This window comes from Armigeres subalbatus, chromosome 2, assembly GCF_024139115.2.
Source record: "Armigeres subalbatus isolate Guangzhou_Male chromosome 2, GZ_Asu_2, whole genome shotgun sequence".
Lineage (NCBI taxonomy): Eukaryota > Metazoa > Arthropoda > Insecta > Diptera > Culicidae > Armigeres > Armigeres subalbatus.
In genome coordinates this window covers 168,032,769-168,055,728 of record NC_085140.1, presented here as the reverse complement: position 1 = coordinate 168,055,728, position 22,960 = coordinate 168,032,769, and the positions used below count along the sequence as shown (strand labels likewise).

The 22,960-nt window shown below is 38.1% G+C and overlaps 1 protein-coding gene across 2 annotated transcripts in view; it reads right to left on the bottom strand.

The window, feature by feature from the left end:
• The window catches only part of LOC134211145 (serine-aspartate repeat-containing protein F), a 53,664-nt gene that overhangs the window by 9,437 nt on the left and 21,267 nt on the right, over positions 1-22,960 (bottom strand). Inside the window, exons 2-3 of one of the 2 annotated variants that reach the window (XM_062687784.1) lie at positions 10,534-10,718; positions 10,154-10,241 (exon numbers count right to left, since the gene is read on the bottom strand). In XM_062687784.1, the coding sequence (XP_062543768.1) occupies positions 10,154-10,241; positions 10,534-10,718 (273 nt within the window). Of the gene's footprint in view, positions 1-10,153; positions 10,242-10,533; positions 10,719-22,960 lie in introns of those variants that run through there. The other variant, XM_062687785.1, reaches the window with a different exon arrangement.

The following is a 22,960-nucleotide window of genomic DNA, read 5'->3' as shown; positions in this document are numbered from 1 at the left end:
AGCACACATATTCAGCTTGAAGCCGTATAGGCGAGTTGAAATAACATTTACATTGACATTAAATGTTAGTTGGGTAATGACGAAATCGAGGTGGTTGAAGAAATTCCCCAAGTAACCAAAAGTTCCTTCAAGAGTACGTTTTTCGCTTAACCAACTTCACTGAGCTGCTTAAGCGCGAAACGTACTCTTACAGGAACTTTTGGTTACTCGGGTCATGTACCTACAAACAAGGTCACCGTCTTCGACCATAGGTCGCACAGACTGAATACGCAACACCTAGCATTAGACAACGGACAGGACATTTACACAACACCCAGTGGACCAGCGGAGAATTTTTCGCTTTACGAAAAGTTTTCTCCACAGAGAAACAGACGTCTCACTTAGAACAAATTGCAATCAAAATCATCGTCACGAAAACATTGTCGCCCAATGCTAAAATCCCGGTGAGTGGCCAAGCGGCAACCAGATGGCGGTAGTGTGCAAACGTCAAACACAACCAAAATCGATGAAAGCGTCATCGGTGGCCGATTGACCACCTACAAAAAGTTAAATAAACCGTTAAAAAGGTGTACGATGGAACATATGTTGAGTGAGACGTCTGTTTCTCTGTGTTTTCTTCTTTCTAGAGCGGGAATCGAACCCACACTCCACAGCACGCAAATAAGCCCAGACTACTGACGCCGCTAACCGCATGGCCAAGAAGCTCACTTGCGCTCATTGGTGACCTTCGATAACGATACCAGCAATCGAGTTTGCGTGTGCACACTATCGCCATCTGGTTGTCTATTGACCACACACAGGGCATTTAACATTGGGCGATAATATTGTTGACGATAATTTTAATTGCATCTTGTTCCACAGACGTGTCGATGTGTGTTTCTCTGTGCCTAGATGATGCTCGGTTAGAACCAAAGCGCACTTGGGATTTTCGAAAGAAAAGTGTTGCGTACATGCTTGTAAAATGTCATTTGCTGATTTGAAAGAAATTTTCCCTCCCACGCGCCAGATTACATATTTACAGTAATGTCTGGTTACACAAAGTTGTAGGCACATTAAGCCGCTATAAGTTTGTCATTCCTCATGAATTGATAGCTAACTTCTGAAATAAGTTCTGGGAAGATAAGGCAAACGAATGCTAATGATATTTTACAACACTGCACTGGTTGCGTACCATCTATGGTGGGGACGTGGGGTGCAGCTGGTGGACGGCACGTGGAGAAGGCGAATGAACCACAGCTGTTGGGAGAACCAGCCCATTGTTCATACCACAACATTTGGAAGACTGCGGTGTTCCGGACAGGTAGCCAGAATGGCGGACAATGACCCGGTGAAAATGGTTCTCGACAACGATCCGACGGGCACAAGGTGAGGTGCGCACTGTGCAGCGAGCAAGGTGGATCGATAATTTCACAGAATACCCCCTTCCCCAGAATTTCTCAATCCCCAGCCTCATTCCCAGATAGTGCAAAACAGCTTACAATGTTTGTTGAAAACTGTTGTAGCAGTATGCAGCGCTTAGTTAAAAAAAAAAAACACAATTTAAAATTTTCACTTTAAAAACTCAAATTTGTTCCCCAGTGGTAAGAATGCCTTTCTCGATTACATCTGTTGGTTTCGCCGTAGTGTGGTTAAAGCTAATTGCCTACATTTTGGCGATTGAATGCTTTGAAGCGTTTCATGTAAATTTTCAATAGTTCAACGGAGATGTGGTGGAGAGTTTCCGGGCCAAATGATATATAATTTCAAAATCCCATTAAAAAATAAGAGCGCTATTCACATTTAAAATTTTACATAATTTGGAGACGGTCCCTAATTTTGAAATTTCCGTTTTACACCCTGTATCCGAATCTTCCCCTTAGACTCAGTTTACGTCAAAATATTAGGATGCATTCATAGACTTACATTCTGTTCGGTTATGAGCAACTAATGTGCAGCAGTAACTGCGAGAAGCGCTTCACCTTATCGCCTTGCTATTCGTCATATGAACGACAAACACACCAACGATCACTATCTATCTTAACTACCGTCAAATGGTGTTACTTGCAGCACTTTTCACTTTCAAAGACATTGTATTACAAATGAAGCAGTCGAAAAACATAAGTACCGTCGTCGGGGGTGACAATGGGTCAAATGGGGGTGAGAATGGGTCACTGTTTCAAGTACTTAAAATGCTTGTAGAATAGATTGAATGTATCTGAGGGCAAGAAGACTAAAATATAAGGGGCCTTTCACAAATTACGTAACGCTGTAGGGGGAGGGAGTGGGTCAAGCCGAGTGTCACGATCCATACAAAAAAATAAACCTTTCATACAAAAAGTGTTACGAGGGGGAGGGTGGGGGTCCAAAATCATCAAATTTAGCGTTACGTAATTTTAGAAAGAACCCTAAGAGACCTTTTTGAACGATTTTGCTATCCGATCCCCAGGGTGTTGATGAGAGCGATGACCCATTCTCACCCCCAGACCCATTGTCACCCCCGATGGCGGTACCCAACCCCATATCATGATAGGGACGCGTATAATGCGCTATGCTTATGAATCTAACTTTACCGGAATATCGATTAAATTGATTCGGAAGAATAAAAAACATGCTTGTTGCAGGGACCCCACATGTGGGGTAACTAGCAACATTTGCTCAGAGTTCAAGTTAACCGACAAAACAATCGCCGGAAAGTAGGCAATTTCCTATGTGGAACATCTGAATAGGGTCAAGTCAAAGTGTTGCAAGGTACCCCATTTGATGGTACGTTCTATAGCAGTTACATGTATAGGATGGCTTTTTTTTACAGACAGTGTCCATTCTTAAGCTAACGGGGCATCTCTGCTCATATTCTCATGCCGATTGTGTATCGAATGTGTATGTCATGTTACGCGTTTTATTGAATTAGTTGAAGCTAATAAATTAGGTAAATTAAAATTGTGTCCGCAACTAAGCTCCTGTTTCAACATATTCCAAAAGTGAATACAAACTAGAGTACGTTAGTGGTTATATAAGTTTTATGATCCTTCAAGGCATACACTACCCCCACTCGCATATCAGTCCCTCACCGTTTTTTTTTGCATACTGAAATAATAGCCATTGAAGCTCCAAATTGCATCTTCCATTAAAAAAACTAATAAATTGAAACATCATCGGATCTTATTAAAATTTTGCTAAGTTATTCATCATTCGATAGATTACCGTGATACGATTTAGTTTGATCCTAAAATCTTCAGTTTTTTTGCAATCAGGACATGTAAATTCCTAATGGGACTGTAATGCGGGTACTTTCAATATGGGACGCACATGACCTGGTACTTTTTCAGTCATGGACATACACCCAGTTCTTTTTTTACACGGGTGGGGTTTAGTTGATTACGACCTTTAGCGTTACTGAAACTATGAGTTAACTCCATAAAAAAATTCTCAAAAAATCGAGGAAAATGCAGGTGGTATTTAAAAAGCTGTGAAAAATCAGGTTAACCGGGAAATTAAAGAATACCAACCGTGTACCGTGAATAAGTACCCGAGAAATGTAAATAACTTGTGGAAAAAGTTATTAGCAAATTAGTTACATGATATCTAAATGAAATTTCCTGTGCAACGTATAATATGAAGTAGCCTGTTCGAACTTGTAATGTTGCTATGTTTGAAGTTGTAAGCCAATTTTTATATAAAACACTTAAATATTATGAACGTCGTTTTTAGCATTATTGAGTTAACGATTATGGTCAAAGTGGCGGCTGTACATTAATTTAAGACTACTGTAATGATAACGATGAATCGGATTACAACCTTGGCGAGGGATTTGCTCAACTGAACTAAGGGTCTATGAAAAACTACTCAATTTTTCATACAAATTTACGTGTAGCACTGTTAGCAGTTCCAATTAATTACAAATCGTATCAAATATTCCTTAATCTTTAACAAATATATGCATAAATAGATTTTTTGTCTTTCACAACAGAATCAACAGAGGGCCATAAAAAAAACGATTGGAGCGATTTAGCAGAACCTCAGCCAAATGAGTGTGTCTTTCTTATTGTTTTCACATCCCTCACGAGAAATGTTTGCCTCGCAGGTTATTAACTGCAAGTTTTCTACACAGAAGAAAAAACACCCAGCGTTGAGTATTTTTAAATCCACTTTTGAGTTATTTTATCTCCTATCTTTCATCCTCTTAGCTTCTTCTTCTTCTTCTTCAACGGATCTACACTCCAACTGGAACTCGGCCTGCTTTTAAACTTATTCTATTGGCATTTCTTCAGTTATTAATTGAAAGCTTTTCTATGCCCGCTATTGCATGGAAACAATGGATACACTATGCCCAGGTAGTCGAGAATGTTTCCCACCCGAAAACATCATAGACCGGACCGAGAATCGATCATCGCCTTCTCTGGATTGGCAATCCTACGCCTATGCTCGCAAGGCTACTGGACACCCATAGCTTAGGCTTAGCAAACCCCGATCAACTGTTGAGAAGGACATTTGAACAATATTTCATTTTTGTGTATCGCTTTCTTATACCGTGACCTGCCCTAATTCCGCGCACCGCCTAAAACCGTGGTTTTCATAAAAAATCAGAACCTGGATATCATGGACATCACATTATTTGGTGAAATGTTCAAACATAATATGTTTGAACATTTCACCAAATAATACGATGTCCATGATAAACAGGTTCTGATTTTTGATGAAAACCACGGTATTAGGCGATGCGCGGAATTAGGGCAGGTCACGGTAATACTTGGCCTACCCTTCAACTTGGTGTTTTTTTGATGTTCTAGAAATATCCCCGAATCTTCCAAACTTTTACTATAAGAACTCCAGCTTCGATTTTATTTACAAAATTGAAGAAGAATGAACACAGGGAGTCGAGAATGTTACCCGAAAACAAGCTTTCACGGCGTTCTGAAGACTACAGCATTATGTCCCGGTTAACACACCCCTATCCTTGGGGGCTGTACACTAATTACGAAAGCATTTTTTCTGGGTTTTTCACCACCCCCTCCCCCTATGTAAGATTTTCCCCATATACAAATCATTTTATATTTATATGAAGCGTATGAAAATGGCCCCCTCCCCCCATAAGTGCTTACTTAACTAGTGTACGACCCCTTGTTGAAGGTAGTTTGAAAATTCCGAATTAATTCAATTGGTTCGAATAATTTTCCCAGGTTGAATATGTCCACAGTTTGATTTATGCATGAGTAAGCGCCAGTGAAATTTCTGTGCGCGCACTCGTGCTGCTTTGGCGTACAGTATGATAACATTAATTTAATATTTAACGAAATTCAAATATTAGTTCAAGAATAAGGCATATTTCTTTGAAATAAAATGTGGAACCTATGACCATGTCTAAAATTCCGATAAATTTCAAATCCAGAATTATGAATAGTATTGTAAAGGGAAAAATATGTGTTATGGTGGCTTGACTATAACCATTTATAATTATTACTTATAGGTGGTTCATTTTTTCCATTGCTTATTTATACTGCCGTGATTCTGCCAGCAAACATGGAACAAGTAGGCGTATACCGGCAGAATACATCCTTTGACTCCCGTTAAATAATGTTAACCCACAATTAGACAGCTTGTTGGTAAATGTTTTTACAAATCTACAATACACTTACATGAACATCTTCTTCTTATTATATTATATATATACATAAAAATGAATTTCTGTCTGTCTGAACCTTATAGACTCCGAAAGTACTGAACCGATCGGCGTGAAAATTACTACAAATCTTGGCGAATATGTTTGCATGTACTCGTAAAGAATTTAAGTTAGATTGTGTTGTTGTGATTGCAGCTTCGGCATTTGGAAAGCCAGCATTGTAAACAATCTTCACGTCAGATTTATCTGAAAACAAATATGGTTCTTATTCACCATACTTTCCATGTGAGAGTGAATAACACACTCTAAATAATCATCACGTCATATTCACGTGAAAAATCACGTAACTGATCTGTCTTGAACAAACGACGATTGTTACGTGACGTTAGTAATGTTCACCTGAAATTCACGTAACTTTCACTAAAATTCTTGGTGAATATGTTTGTATGTACTCGTAGACAATTTAAATGAGATTGTGTTAGTGTTATTGTAGCTTCGGCATTTGCGGAAAACCAGCATTGTAAACAATCTTCACGTCAGATTTACCTGAAAACAAATATGGTTCTCATCCACCATACTTTTCACGTGAGAGTGACTTGACACTCACGTAAGAAAGAATGACACACAACCTAAACATAATTAGGCTTCGCCGAGGTAAGAGATATTTCAGGTGCCACTAGGCGGGGATTTTCCGAACCTGCATGTTCCCCCTTTGGAAAAAAATATCAACGGAAGTCGGGTGAAATTTATCCGATTCGGTGAAAAGTGATATGGAAAAAGATAAAGCGACATGAAGCCTAGAACTACAGTATAAAATTTCTATTCCAGATTTCAGTCTTCGAGGGTGAACTTTTTGATTGATTTAACAGTGGAATAAGTAGCAATTTTCGAGAAAGACACTAATTTCATTTCTCAACAAATCTGATAAATTTCATTCGACATTCGTCAGTAAGTTTGATTTGTTCTCCAGCAGTGTTTTTGCGGTAACTCCGAAGCGCAATGGCCAAATGAAAGTACTCCCTGTCTAAAAATAAAAACATCATTCTGCATCAAACGCATTTCAACGCATTAAGCACAAAGCGGAAAGGTCTCCTTTTTACGGCTGTTGGCAGTCACTATTGTATTTTGCATAGATTTGAAAAAAACAATTTTTCAAAACATTTCTAACCATGTAGTGGTTACCTGATGTCATGTAGCTTTCACTAAAAGTTCACGTAACTAGTACGTAGAAATAACGTAAGATTCACCTGATCAAACACGTAACTACTTTCAAACTTCACGTCATTAGTACTGGAAAATCCAGTCAAATTCACCTGATAAATCACGTAACTCAACGAAGCTAAATTTTGTTCAGGTTACATGCCATTCGGGTCACTCTTACGTGAAAAGTATGGTGGATGAGAACCGCATTTGTTTTCAGGTAAATATGACGTGAGGATTTTTCAGAGTGCACGTAAGAATGAATGACACATAACCTAAACATAATTAGAGATGTCGTAAAATCCCGATTAATCGATTAGTTACTAATCGATTACTCTTGATTCTTGTCGATTATTGAATCGATTAATCATTGTATAGTAATCGATTCAAAATTAATCGATTATCACAACGATGAATCGATTAATCGAAATAATCAATTAATTTTCGACATCCTTATGATGTCGTAAAATTCTGATTAATCGATTAGTAACTAATCGATTACTCACGATTCATCTCGATTATTGAATCGATTAATCGTTGGGTAATAATCGATTCAAAATTAATCGATTATCACAACGATGAATCGATTAATCGAAGTAATCGATTAATTTGCGACATCTCTAAACATAATTAGGCTTCGCATAAGTGATAATTCAGGTGCAACTAGGCGGGGATTTTCCGAACCTGCAGTTCCCTCCTTGGAAAAATATCAACGCAAGTTGCATGAAATTAAGAAGATTCGTAGAAAAGTGGAAGAAGATTAAGCTACATGAAGCCTAGATCTAAAGTTTTTCGGTATAGAGTTAGTTTTTCTATTCCAGATTTCAACTTCCAAGGTTGGAATACTTTTTGATGGATTTAACAGCGGAAATTGCAGCAATTTTCGAGGAAGAAACTAGTTTCATAATCTCTAAACAAATCTGATAAATTTCATTCGACATTCGTCAGTAATTTTGATTTGTTCTCCAAAAGTGTTTTTGCGATAACTCCGATGCGCAATGCCCGAATGACAGCATCCCCTGTCTAATGACAGAGATATCATTCTGCATCAAATGCATTTCAACGTATCAAGCGTATCAACAACACGAAGAGGTCTTATATTTACGGCTGCGGGCAGTCACTAACTTATTTTGCATTCATAAAATAATTTTGCAATATATTTGAAACCATGTAGTGGTTGCCTGATGTCATGCAGCTTTAACTAAAAGTTCACGTAACCAGTACGTAGGTTCACCTGATCAAACACGTAACTACTTTCAAACTTCACGTCATTAGTACTGGAAAATCCAGTCAGATTCACCTGATAAATCACGTAACTCAACCAAGCAAAATTTTGTTCAGGTTACATGCCATTCATGTCACTTACGTGAAAAGTGTGGTGGATGAGAACCACATTTGTTTTCAGGTAAATATGACATGAAGATTAGTCAGAGTGTAGGTATTATGAAACAAACTGCTGCTATTTCTTTGGTAATATATACTTATGGCCAAACCAGAGTCGTCGTAAGTACATTATCGAGGGAACATGTACAAAAGGTGGATTCATTGGGATATTAAAAAAATGTTTCATTAATAGAAGTTAGAAATTTCTAGATATTCAAAGTAGTAAGGGCCAATTTCTTCACCTCCGCTTAACTCTTAAGCGGTGCTTACCCATACACTTAAACCTGGTTTAAGGCCTAAGCGGAGGTGAAGAAATCGGCACTAAGATTATTTCCATACTTTAAGGCTCTGTCTCATTTGGAGAATTAAACTGAAATTAAACTTAAAAGTGACATTTCAATAATTATCCAACAACCCAGCTCGCAGAGCAAGATTACTTTTGACAGATATCGAATAATTTCGCGCCGATGTCTTATTGGAATTGCTGGGTAGCACCAGCCATTCTTATGACCGGGCGAATTTCTTAATTTTTGAACTATCACTTTTAAGTCTATCTCATTTGGAGAATAATTAAACTTAAAAGCGACAGTTCAAAAATTAGGAAACAACCCGGTCATAAGAATGGCTGGTGCTACCCAGCAATATCAATAAGACAGCGATGCGAAATTATTCGATATCTGTCAAAAGTAATCTTGCTCTGCGAGCAGGGTTATTCGATAATTAGTGAAATGCCACTTTTAAGTTTAATTTCAGTTTAATTCTCCAAATCAGACAGACCCTAAGAATAATTATTACACCAGATTTGCAGCAATTATTTGCTCAATGAGCTGGAAACTTGTAATACACCTCAATCTGCATGTATTCCTGGTATAGGCTTCGCCGGATTGGTATAGAGGAACATTATTTGATCAAGTATGGAACTAATGATGGAAATACCTGCTGATGGCGTATCTTGAAATAAATCTAGAGAGTTTCGTCAGATTCGTATATATCATATGCACAGCATTCGTATAGATCATATGTACAGAAGGAGCCAAATAAACGAGGTTGGAATAACATTTACATTGACATTGAATGTTATTGGGAAGTTACTGCGCTTTGGTAGAAAGGAATATTACTTTTTTGAGCATGGGAACCAGTGCTAGTCGATAGCCTACTTCAAAATAATGGTAAAATCCTATAGTATTTTAAACAATGTTTTGAAATTCTATTATGCTAATTTAAATTCCATCTGTGAGCATTATGTCTAGATTGGTGTTGATCTTTTCAATTTGGCTTGGTACTGTGTGGCAGCAAGTGGAGGTGTTATGGAAAAGCACAGTATGCTTTTGCCTTTTCAGTGTCAAAGAGGATTGGACGAATATTCTAGAGTAGACTTATGCTGAAGCATTGAATGTCACTTGTAACAGTAGTTAGATTTGAACAATCAACAGAAATTTTTTTGTCTACTTTTGAGGGCTTTGCCAATTAATAATAAATTTCGCACAAACGTCAATTCCCAAAATTATTACAGGTTGTTAACAAAACAAAAAAAACTAACGTTGAAAAATGGCAAAGATTTATGTTCCTCCTGACCTTACTATTGTCTTTTGACATGATTTTGCCATTCTCGCTATTGTGTATCATACTTCTTGCACATTTTAGTGATTCATTTGATTGCAATTATTTCTTATACGATAATAATTATCAGTTTGAGTGTATCGACTTAATTCTTCCTAAATCTAACTTAATGCTAAGGTCCACCTCCATTCACTTTCGGGTTTTTTTTCGGACTATTTCGGATCGAACTTCCGCTCGGTCCTTGTTTTCTTTCATATTCCGAACATCACTCAGTGCCCGCGCTACGGATGTGTGTTTGCGGTCAGTCAGAACCCCTCAATGGGCGGCCCCGGGAATCATCGGCCGATAGTAAGGGTAGTAGTGAAGATTGACATAGGCCTGTAGGTCATCACTTCAAGTTGGCGTGATGCTAACCTTATAGTCTGGCCTATTAAAGGCACATCGTTGTTTGCATTGATCGCATGTTACCGCTGGTCCGTACTTTAACTCGGAGTTTGTACACCTATTCGGGGGGAATGGTACAAATATGTTTGCGTCATAATCAAACGTAATTTTGGAGACTTTGCAACAGCAACTGATTCTGGTGTGCTGATACAGTCGAGAGCTTTTGTTCTTTGTTATGAGTTGGAAGGATTGGTGAAACGAGGTGAGGTAGGAGATTATCATTGTTCATAATTATGATACGTTTTATTTAAATTTAAAGTGATACATACAATAATTATAAACAAGGAGTTTCCGTTACAAGGTTATGAAGGATATTACAATAGTAGATATGATGAATAATCGATACAAACCTTTGGCATTTAGATCCAATGAATGCAGCGATAATGTTGCACAGTTCACAAGCGGACGGCTTCCCATATTGCTTGACATTTTGGTCACATTTTTTGCAAATAGCGGCCGTGCTTCCCTTGCTAGTTTGCTGGAACTCCGTGCGACAGTATGTACATTTGACAATTGGAAACGACCCTCGGCAATCCTGGAATTAAGAAAAAAAAGATTATTACTATGAATTATATTTATAACGCGTACATTGTGTTGCTATTGATTGTGTTACATTTTATAATCACAATAAGCACAATAGCTCGTCCTTTTAGAAATAGACATTACTCGGCTATTTATTCAAATGGAGGTATGTGATTTTGTAAACAAAGATTCAAACGTCGATTTGAATAAGTACCCGTGATTTATTTTACATACACTATCATATAACATACTATGCCAAAAATGGACCTTTTAACAAAATGATATCTTGCTATAACACCTATTGCGATACAATTGATGTAACAATGAGTAAATGTATGCACCCTAGCACCCTATCCTCGCCAGCAAAAGATGTTCCGGACAGCGACGACAGCGACAATCTTCATCTTTGTTATTCTTGTTATACTCAACGTATCCCCGGGCCGTGGCCAATCTACGTTGTATGACATTAGGCAATACGTTTACACTGCTGGCTTAAATTTTCAACGTGACGATTAATATATAGAACTCATAAAATCAACGTGAACTCGAATCGTGGAAAACTTATTCCAGGTTATCCGAGGCTTTTGATAGACCCTTTATCCCAACGGACCTTTCCATCCACTGACTGGTAGGCTCGAGCGTCCCGTGCTCTGCTTCAGACCCATAAGGGGTCCGAAACAGTTCAGTTTCAGGATAGTAAACTTGTGAGAGAATAGAAGATAGAGGAGGAGAGTATGGAGCGGCTTGTTGACCGCTTCCGGCTCTAGCGACTGCTATGGAACCTATTTATTAGAGAATTGTTTGTAGAGATAGAGGTACGTGCAGTTTGGGATTAGTATGATCACGTTGGTTTAAGTTTGGAAACATAAAATAGAAAAGGAGGGAGCAGGAGAGGGGTGGGGAAACAAATACCTAACCATTTGACGCAGAAAGATTAAAATAATTAAACTGAATTAAAATAAATCAATTAAATTTTACACTTTTGGTCAAACTTGAGTTAAAATGTGTTCCAAGCGTGCCCACCGAATTAAGTATATTACGAGTACTGATAACCTATGCTACTAAATAAGGCTCGTGATTAAAAAAAGGAGGTTGGCATTGTTATTGCTCATCAAAATATAATATTATTCTAGATATTCTCTTAAGTATGGAAACTGAATCCTAACTGTCCCGAAACTGCTTTCACCATACTGCCGCCCGAGCACAGCCGCCACTGCCACTCATTGGCAATGTCCCTTCCACCGCCTTGACAGCTTTCAGAAGTATCTACCAAAAGATTTGAGAACTAGTATGAATTATTAACATGTCCAGCCTTTATATAAAATGATTTGTTCAAGCAAAGGCGTCATAGATGCGGGAACGACATCGCCATAATTAAACGACACGGGACATCCATGCTCCAAACGACAGTGCAACAATGCACCGAATCAGGGACCTCCTAAACTGTTCTATGCAACGCAGAGTTTTACCCTCTCTTGGGTTATGTGATGCTGCAAATAAGCTCCTAATCATTTGATGGCAAAAATAAAATAAAAACAATCAAACAAAATTAAAATATTCTAGCTAAATTTTACTATTTTGGTCGAGCATGGGTCAGCCGCCTGACACCCGCGTTGAAAAATATGTTCCATGCGTGCCCCCCATATAAAATAATAACGCGTGCTAATCACTAATGATACTAAAAGATTTAAATAGGTAGGTAAATATTGTTCCCGCTTATCATTTTAGCACCGCCAGGGGGAACTTGGCCGGTACCCACTGCACTTTTCTTTCCCTTGCCACAAACAATTACCACAGAGAAACAGACGTCTCACTCAACATATGTTCCATCGTACACCTTTTAACGGTTTATTTAACTTTTTGTAGGTGGTCAATCGGCCACCGATGGCGCTTTCATCGATTTTGCTTGTGTTTGACGTTTGCACACTACCGCCATCTGGTTGCCGCATGGCCACTCACCGGGATTTTAGTATTGGGCGACAATGTTTTCGTGACGATGATTTTGATTGCAATTTGTTCAAAGTGAGACGTCTGTTTCTCTGTGCAATTACCATCATTTGTGATATTTCAACGGAATGTTATTGGGAATTCTGAAAAGGCAGACAATCAATGCAGTTAGATTGCCAGGTAATACGTGCACATCGTATATACAGGAGTATATGCACTAGGGTAAGACACCCAGAAATCGCCCTCCCCCCAGTTTTCGCCCACCCATTTTAAAATCTTCATTTCTCGTAAACTAGTTGTTGAAAACAGTTACAGTTAAGGTTTTTCCATACAAGCATCAATCAATCATGAAAAAACCTGAACTTTAACTGTTTCCAACAACTAGTTTTCGAGAAATTAAGATTTTAAAATAGGTGGGCGAAAACTGGGGGGAGGGCGATTTCTGGGTGTCTTACCCTATATGATGACATTGACCGGAAGATTAGATAAGCATTTCCCCCCACTTCACAGGCTTTTTACAAAATGAACAAAATGCGATAGTTGCAAATATGCGATCATGGGCAGTTTGGTTCTTAGTAAAACAGGGGAGAATCAAGTCTCCCCACCTTCCCCTACTGCATAAAGTTATTTTATTTTATTTTATTGATGTATAAGGGGGCCAGGGGCCAAGTCACCGATGTAAATTTGGAATTCATATCGTCCATGATACACCAGGGACATAAGGATAAGGCTTCACAACATCTTTACCTATGGGGTTTTAAGTTTTGCGGGATATGCTCATAGTATATCGCTGCCTAAGGAGTTGGGGCAGGTTGGGGATAGTTTTATGATGAATACTTAAGCTGTGGAGAAATATCAGTTATTATATATGATTATATGTTTTACATTTAGTTCTAATTAAAATCAATAGCGTTTGGGTCATCAAGCAACAGAAGCTCGAAAAGTACGTTAAAAAAAAAAATTAGGTAATCATCAATCGCACGTGTTTTAGTCTAAATATAATGATATTGATGATGAAGTAAGAAACTCTAATCAAAACATAATTTAACTATAATGTTGCATTAGATTTTGAGGATTATTTAGTGAAAGCCTCTAAAACTGCATTAAAAGGCCAAAGCGGGCCGCAGTTTAGAACCGTTCACCAAGCAATCATCAAAAATTCTCTACTCACAATTTTAATCACTACATATTCTGAACTTCATTTCGAGAAAACCCGGAATACTATCATTGTGGGCTACGATAGTCCTCGACAGCATCGGAATTGCCTCCAAACAAGATTCGACAGTTCATGAGCTTCAATTTGATGATGGGCTTAGGAAGTCTTATGATTGATCTCCACGTCTATGTTTCTATTGTCAATCTTTTCGTATCCTCAGTCATAATTATGCCAAATGTTTAATACGATGTCATATCGTCTTACAATGTTTAATTCTACTGTCATTTTGTCTGTCTTAGTTATTACATGTTTCCTACGTTATTCAGTTTAAATCTATGCTCTAGTTGTAGATTATGTTGCGTATTAGCTGTAGTAAATTGCCTCCATTTGTTTATCACTAAAGGTCAGCTTTGCTTAGACGAAAAACCTAGTTAAAGCGTTATGCGAAGATGAAGAAATGGTCCCTAAGTTGTCTAATCGTCCTAAAGCCTTAAAAGCAAGCGTAACTATAATTGTGTGGGTCATGGTCAGAGCTATAGATTCACTTTTCGGTGGCAAAGTAAGTAAGGCTTCATCACGTCTATTCCCTATCTATTAGTAAAATTATCGAGATGAAGCCATTATAAGATTGTTTGCATACCATCGTTGTAATTTGTGATATTTTTTAATTATGGTTCTTCAAAGTGAGCCATAACAAAATAAAAGGCGCCACGTTCCTAGTTTTGATAAAACTTCTACTCAGTGAATCCAACAGTCAATTCCCTATTACCGTCGATAAAATTGGCCACATTCAATTAAAATAAGTACCTATCTAGCTAGAATTAAGCGCGGCTACGACTCATCAATATCAGGGAACGCTTCAGAAAAGTATTGCAGAAAAGAAGAGATCTACCACCATTATCACTGAGGGATGAGATCTGCCTGACTGCACTACCATTCAAGGCTCCAAGACTCGACGTCCGTTGGATCACATCCGTAAGATCAGTGCGTCAATGCCAGATTATGACGCGGCATTAAACAAAAATAGTCAACATGTGATACCACCACGACAGGATATGTCTTTGGTTGCCATATTAGTGCTAATGGCGTAAGCCCACGGCAAGGTAACATATCCAAGGGGAGGGACCTTCCCCTACTGCATAAAGTTTGAGTTAAAAAAAAAACTTGAAATCGACATGTCTCCTGCTTGCATGACTGTATACCAGTTTATAAATTGTTACGTAAAACACCTTCAATTAGAGTGAAATCAGTAGTGATTCAGTTTGGTTGCAAATTTTCGAACACTATTCTAGTTTGAATATGAGCCAAAATAGAACAAACTCACAGGTTTCCTCAGCAGTGTTCTATTCATGTTTGATTTTTTTCCATTAAATGAAATGATTATGTTGCTGCTGAGGAAGGCGCGGTAAATGCAAAGTGGATTGATCCGTACGTAAAATGACACATTCATGCACCAAAACAATTGAAAAATATTTGAATCTCGTGATTCATTCGTGGTTCAAATCTGCAGAAAATAGAACTGGGCGGTATAACAGTTTTAAGCTTTTGAATCTCGACTGTTATAAAAATTGAATCTTGAGCCACTGCTGGGAAAGTGCATGATTCAGATTCATATTCAAACTGACAGCCCCGAACGATTTGAATCACTGCTGATTTTACTCTTAGCTACTGGTGAAACAGCGACAATATTTATCCTGTAACTAAAATATCTTTTGCATTTTTCTTCCTTGCTTGGAAAAAGTTTCAACGGTGGTCGGATGAAATTTATTAGATTCGTCGAAAATGTTGGATTACCATCGTGCGGGGTCCAATAGTGACGTCACTATTTGCGTTGCATAAGATCAGCGGGAGAGTAAAAGAGAGAACTAGTGGCACGCAGCGCTCATCTGCGCCACCTTAGTAAAGTCGAGTTCATTGATATACAATCACCTATAACAAACATTTCCTTAATCTATACCTAAGAGCTGCTTCATGCTTCATGCATATCGACACCGAGGCGTCGCACCCTACCTAGTACCGTCGTGAGGGGCTTCTTTTGACTTCAGGGGCTACTTTGGATTTTGGATTTATGAAATAATTATGCGAAAAAAAATACCAAATTTGAAACAGAAAGTTAGAATCCAACTATTAACAAGACTCCCGAATGGTAATAATGGCGATTTGATATACATATACTCGTTGGGTTTGAATGAAAGAGAGCTGCAGCTGCTGGCATCGGAACAGGTGCAGGCGCATGCGCTGGAGAGGTTGTCGTTTGGATCGGATTTGGATCAGGAGGAATTGTTCCGGCGAGGAGGAGCTCTGGACGGGAGGCTCGGTGTTAAGCGAATTGCAGTTACAAAATTAATACAGGTAGCTTGGCAGGTATGTAATATTGTTTTGTATGTTTCCAACAGGGGCGTCGCGTGGAATAATTGGGAACCTGTTCAAATATGTTCATTAATCAAATAACATTCTTATTAACCCTTCAGCATGTGCGCGGTCCTGAAACGCCCGTGCAGGCTCGCTCGTATGAGGTTTTTTCGTTAGTGTTGTACACCAGTGGTTTAAGAGGTGGGGCGCTACCACGCTTTGTTTCAAAAGGCAACGTTCTTGCACCAAGGTGTACCTAGGGATCCTATAATGAGAGATATGCGAAAGCGGCCATTGTAAGCCAATCGAGCATTGAGAACTGTCAAAACGTGAGCCAAATGAACGTTGTTATTGTTGCAGATTGAGACGAGGTTGAAAGGTATTGAGATAGATTTTAAGAAAAGTTTCATCGAAAAAAATATTTGTTTTACTTTCGCGAGTAGAAGTAATCTAGTTTATGTATCGTGTTTCGCCTATTTGTATTGCACTTTTATTTTAGTGATAATGCTTATTTAAACACTGTTAGTGGACAGACAAACATATTCCAAATTATTATCAAATGCAAAGTCATATACAAGCTTCAACATTTTGCGCTGCGGCAAGTGCTGGAAGCGTTTGCTAACAAAAGTAACAGCGTTGCTAAATCGTCTGGAAAAGTATTTGCATATCTCTCATTATAGGATCCCTAGGTGTACCCTACCAAATAACTATGACTGGCAATGACGCCACCAGTGATTATCGGAAAAATATCTCTATAAAGCTCACTTTTCGTTGTTGGCCATTAGCAAGGGAAAAGCATCATGTAACCGATCATTACACCTATATTTGAGCCACATATTAAACAAGATACAATTTTATTGCAGATTATTAGTAAAACAATGTTCCACATGCACAGACATCCTCGTAATGTATGAACTTGAACAAGCATTATTGAAATAGAAGAGCAGCAACTCGGCCACGTAATATGCTGAACAAAATCAATCAACTACCTACGTTCAAATAACTATGCTGAACCAAGCTGCTCCCCACGGACTAAGTCAAATATGTACTGTTGTTACTACTGACATCCGTATCATGTGTAGTTTTGTATTCCGCGCATTCCATATTAGTTGAAGCGACAGAAGAATCTGTCTTTTGCTCGTTCAAATTTGAAGTTGAACAAGTTGCAACGAAATGTGAGAAGCGGGGGTCTGATGTTTTGGTTGTGTTTTCGTAGTGTAGATGCAGTCTCCTTTCTTCTGCTTGTCGTTTATGGAGCTGTCAGTGTGGAACGCACCTATCTCTTTCTTTCCCATGATTCTTCTTATGGCTGTCAGTGCGGAATTTTCTATGTTGGCTACGAAATGAACTGTGGTAGAGGTATACAAGTGTCAGTCCCGTGGTGAGAAGGCGTCGATATTATGCTCGCATTGTGTTGCAGCGGTTCGTTCCAAGATTTTTTTATGTACAGGTTATCCGACTTGTCAATATCCCCAACTCAGCCATCTTGGATTTTTGTATCGAATTTATGCTCGTTTGTTTACGTTTTGCACTGAAAATGTATGTTTCCCCCCCCGCGCTGGTTATTCCCATCTACTGACGAAGTCGGATCACCTGTACATAAAAAAAATCTTGGTTCGTTCCCAAACAGACGAACAGAGAGAAAATGTTCCTCGACATTCTCTCTCATATTTTCTCCTTCGTTCACGTCGTAAACTTGAACGAACTGCGACGTCGTTTCGTTCCAAGGTTTGTTGCATCGCTTCGTGTTCTACATTTAGACGGGCAGAGACAAAAAAGCACGTGTTTTGATGCAAGAGTATCTTTTTGTGCATTGGAATGATACAAACACCAAACGCCTGAATACAAAAAGGATGGCTACCTATTAGCCTATAATTCAAATGTGTGGACTGGTTCAGAAACAAAATTGAACGTAGCTGTTGCAACAGCTCTGTTTTCTGCCAACCAGTGCAACTATGTTTTTGAACACATGATCAAAATATAATCTTCATTAGTTTGCCTACCTGTGCAATGAACAGGTTGAACAGGCCGACCAGACGCCACTGGTTTCCAAAAACCATATTAAATAATCATTGTTGTACTCAGGCCCATGAAAAGTCCTTGGGATCATTCCAGTCGTTTAGAGCGTCCAGTCATATACAAGAGACCAAGATTCCAGTCTCAACCATAGCGAAGGTCACCGTTAAGATAACGCTTGATCTCCGATATGTCAGCGGCCCGCCCGACGGAGAAAAGTCAAGATGCCACCTTTACTGGAAGCTGCCGTGGCTCCCACGAAAGGGGCCGTACACTTATTACGTAAGCATTTTTTCTGGGTTTTTCGACCACCCCTCCCCCCATGTAAGATTTTTTCCATACAAAAGATTTCTTATTTATATGGCGCGTAAGATATTGACAGACCCTCCCTCCCCCCATAAGTGCTTACGTAATATGTGTACGGCCCCAAAGCAGGGTAGAGGTTAAGGTGCAGAATCAAAGGTTTAATGGTTAGTAACAATGAAGTAATTATGAATTTACGGAAATAAATATGCTTTTAAATTTTTCTAATAAAAATAATCTAAATGGAGAGAACTTCAATTTTTCAAATCAAATCCATGCAAGGAACTGTAGGGGTAAAAAGTACACATTATCCTTCTATTTTCGGAGTAAAAATGACACAATTTTTACTTGTAGAAAAAGAGTAAAGATTATGCCTAATTTGACGTATGAGCAATATACTCATAAATGAGTAAACGAAATATACTCCTTTTAGGCGTAGTTCCAGTTTTCCAAGATTATGCATAGAGATGTCGCAAATTAATCGATTACTTAGATTAATCGATTAATCGTTGTGATAATCGATTAATTTTGATTCCCAATGATTAATCGATTCAATAATCGACAAGAATCGAGAGTAAAGCCCCAAACGCAATACAACGGAACGGCGACGGAAACGGCAAATTTGACAGAAAATATATGGGATAACTGTCAAATTTTCCGTTTCCGTCACCGTTCCGTTGTATTGCGTTTGGGGCTTAAAGGTGGCCTCACACCTCGGGAATTTGGTCCGCGGATTTTTTTCCCACGCGTTTTTACATATGCGATTTTTTCCCCATGTGTTTTTACATATGCGATGTTTTCGGAAAATTTTCCCGAGGTGTAAAGTTTACCTTAAGGTTGCCTCACACCTCGGGAAAAATTTCCGCCGGATTTTGATCCCCGTGCATTTTAAATGGGGCCGGGATTTTGATTTTCCGTGCCCAAATCCCGAAAACATCGCATATGCAAAAATGCATGGGGAAAAAATCCGCGATCCAAATTCCCGAGGTGTGAGGCTACCTTTAAGGCTACCAGAGTCTATTATATAGAGTTGCGCAAAGAGGATCTTCTTATACTTATTCTGAATGATCTTATTGTTATTTCGTTTACAACTTTCATTTTTGTTCAACCCTGAAAGTGACTTCACGGAAGTGTTCACTGCTAAAGCTTTTTAATTCGATAACCAAGTCACCCACAGAGTGCAAACACGTGAGTTTCTTGTTGCTACTTTATTGGGGGGTGTATTGAAGTTTTTTGAAGCTGTTTCTAGAACAAATCTAATACATTTCAATTCATGCGTTTTAATTCGCCATAATAATTATTAGGCTATAACAATACTTCCGCCTTACCAACAAGCATTTGTTTACTTTGCTCGATAGGTAGACGGTTTGACAGTTCAATAGGTAGATTTGGCTTCACTCTTTGCGTAACTCTATATATAATAGACTCTGAAGGCTACCTTACACCTCGGGAAAATTTTTCGCCGGATTTTGGTCCCCGTGTTATTTAAATGGGGCCGTGCTCAAAACCCGAAACCATCGCATATGTAAAAATACATAGGGAATAAATCCACGGACCAAATTCCCGAGGTGTGAGGCTACCTTTACACCTCGATAAAATTTTCCGCCGGATTTTGGTCCCCGTGCATTTTAAATAGGGCCGGGATTTTGATTTTCCGTGCCCAAATCCTAAAAACATCGCATATGCAAAAATGCATGGGGAAAAAATCCGCGGAACAAATTCCCGAGGTGTGAGGCTACCTTAAGGCCACCTTACACCTCGGGAAAATTTTCCGCCGGATTTTGATCCCCGTGCATTTTAAATGGGGCCGGGATTTTGATTTTCCGTGTCCGAATTCCAAAAACATCGCATATGCAAAAATGCATGGGGAAAAAAATCCGTGGACCAAATTCCCGAGGTGTGAGGCTACCTTTAAGGCCACCTTACACCTCGGGCATTTGGTCCGCGGAATTTTTCCTCATGTGTTTTTACATATGCGATGTTTCCGGGATTTGGGCACGGAAAATTCAAATCTCGGTTCATTTAATGATGGGGACCAAAATCCGGCGGAAAATTTTCCCGAGGTGTAAGGTAGCCTTTAAGGTGGCCTTAAGCCTTTAAGGTTTAAGGGAAAAATTTTCGCCGGATTTTGGTTCCCGTGCATTTTAAATGGTCCGCGAATGGAATTTGGTCCCCGAATTTTGGAACTTGGGGATCTACGAAATTGGGAATTCAGAAGTGTAGAATTTTAGGAACTTAGGAATTCAGAAGATTAGAATTTTAGGAACTTAGAAATTCAGAAATTTGAAAATTCAGTAAAAAAGTTTTTGATTGTAAATCAATAGTTACTTGATTGTTTTCAATAGTTTCACTATTTTTACTCAAAATTGATTATATTTGCAGTCTAATGGAACCATAAAGTTGTTTCAAATCCAGTAATATCCCGATTTTATCACCCCCTGGTGAATTTTGGGGTGATAAAACAGGGTATGTGACAAAATTGGAAAAACATATCTTTATTTTTTTTTAATTCATTCCACAAATATGAATCATTTTATGCCTTGGAAAGGCCAAATGCGTGATCGGTACCCGTTATTTCTTGTCGAAATTGCTTACAGAGTATTTCCCAGATACTCAGAAGTCGTTCGTAATAAACTACAGGCGGTGAAAGTTATTTAATGAAAATCAATGTTATTTTTGGTATTACTTACGAAAATAAAAAGAATGACAAAATTTTTTGGGGTGACAAAATCGGGTCGAAAACGTGACAAAATCGGGTCGAAAACATGATAAAATCGGGGGTAGACAAAATTGGGGAGTGACAAAATCGGGTCAACACTGTACTGCTTTTTGTTGTTGAAATAATTCGATGAATGTTGGAAGGTGCAAAATGTTTAGTTTTTTTTGTGTCTTTATTAAGGAGACTTTCAGCCCTAGGCTGGCTCGTCTCCGGAGTTTAGGAGTTTGTATGTTTGGGAATTCATGAATTTGGGAATGTAGGAATTTATTAAATTAGCAATTCAGGAGTTTAGAAATTTAGGAATTCAGGAATTTGGAAATTTGAGAAATTAGTATTTTGGGAACTTAGGAAATTGGGAAATTAGGAATCTAGGAATTAAAGAATTTAGAAATTTAAGAATTGGGCCCTAAAGCCCTACCTCGTTTATGGTTGCGAACGATAGTACATCGGTCAAGAATATTTGTACCGTTGTTATAAAAATTCTGGTAAAATTCTAAATCAGTAAAAATAATATTTTTGTGTAAATTAGGGTAAATTTTGGGCTGTGCAACATTTCAGAACGAATGAACCATCAGCCCAAAACGTCAGCCCCATATATTAACTGTCAAAGGTTGAGTCAAGTGCCCTGCGGTGTTTTGCTAGTGTGTTTGAATCCGTACGTCAAACAAGACCGAAAATGTCGAGGGAGCATTTTTCATCTATTTTTCAATTTCAAATTAAACAATGTTCTTTTCGATTTTTGTGTCTAAAGAAAAACTGACACGTTTAGAATGATTACCTTCATCGTTCCCTGAAAGAAAATCGAATATCGATTCTTCAATTCAGAAATATAAAAAAATATTATTTTTTTTGGAATTTGGACTTTAGAAATTCAGATATTTGAGAACTCAGGAATTTATGCATTTAGGAGCATTTACGTTGAAGTATTTAGGGATTTGGATATTTGGTAGTTTAGAAATAAGGGATTTAAAAATTCAAGAATTTAGGTATTTGGGATTTTAGTAATTCAAAAACTTTGAAATTTAGTTATTTAAGAATTTTGGAATTCAGGAGTTTTAATTTGGGAACTTAGGAAGCCGGGAATTTATGAATTAAGGAACATAGAAATAGAGTTATTCATGAATTTGGGAAGCCAGAAGTTTTTTAAACTTTAAGGATTATTATAATTTAAGAATTTAGAAATTAAAAAAATTGGGAATTCAGGAATTTGGGAGTTTAGAATTTTCAAAATTCAGGAATTTATGAATTTGAGAATTTAGCCACTTAGGAATTTAGAAATTAGGGAACATAGGTATTAAAGCATTAGGGTAATTCGCCAAATGTTGAACGGCTAATTTCTTCGCCTATTGTTGAACGCACGTGCATTTCTTATGGGAGTTCAACAATAGGCAACAAAATTAGCCGTTCAACATTTGGCGGTTTCCCCTAGATAATTTAAAAACTTAACATTTTCGGAATTTGAGAATTTGAGAATTAAATTCAATGAATTCAGAAATTCAGAAATGTAGGTATTTGTTTATTTAGAAACTTAAGAATTTAGGAGTTTATAAATATAGGAATTCAGTAATTTAGGAATTTATGAATTCAGGAATTTAGGAATTCAGGAATTACCATCGGGTGACAATGGATCTGTGGGGTGAGAATGGGATATCGCTCTCACCGACAGTCTGGAGGTCGGATAACAAAATCGTTCAGAAAGGTATCTTATATTTTAGTTTTCTTGCCCTACAATACATTTAATCTATTGTACATATAAGCATTC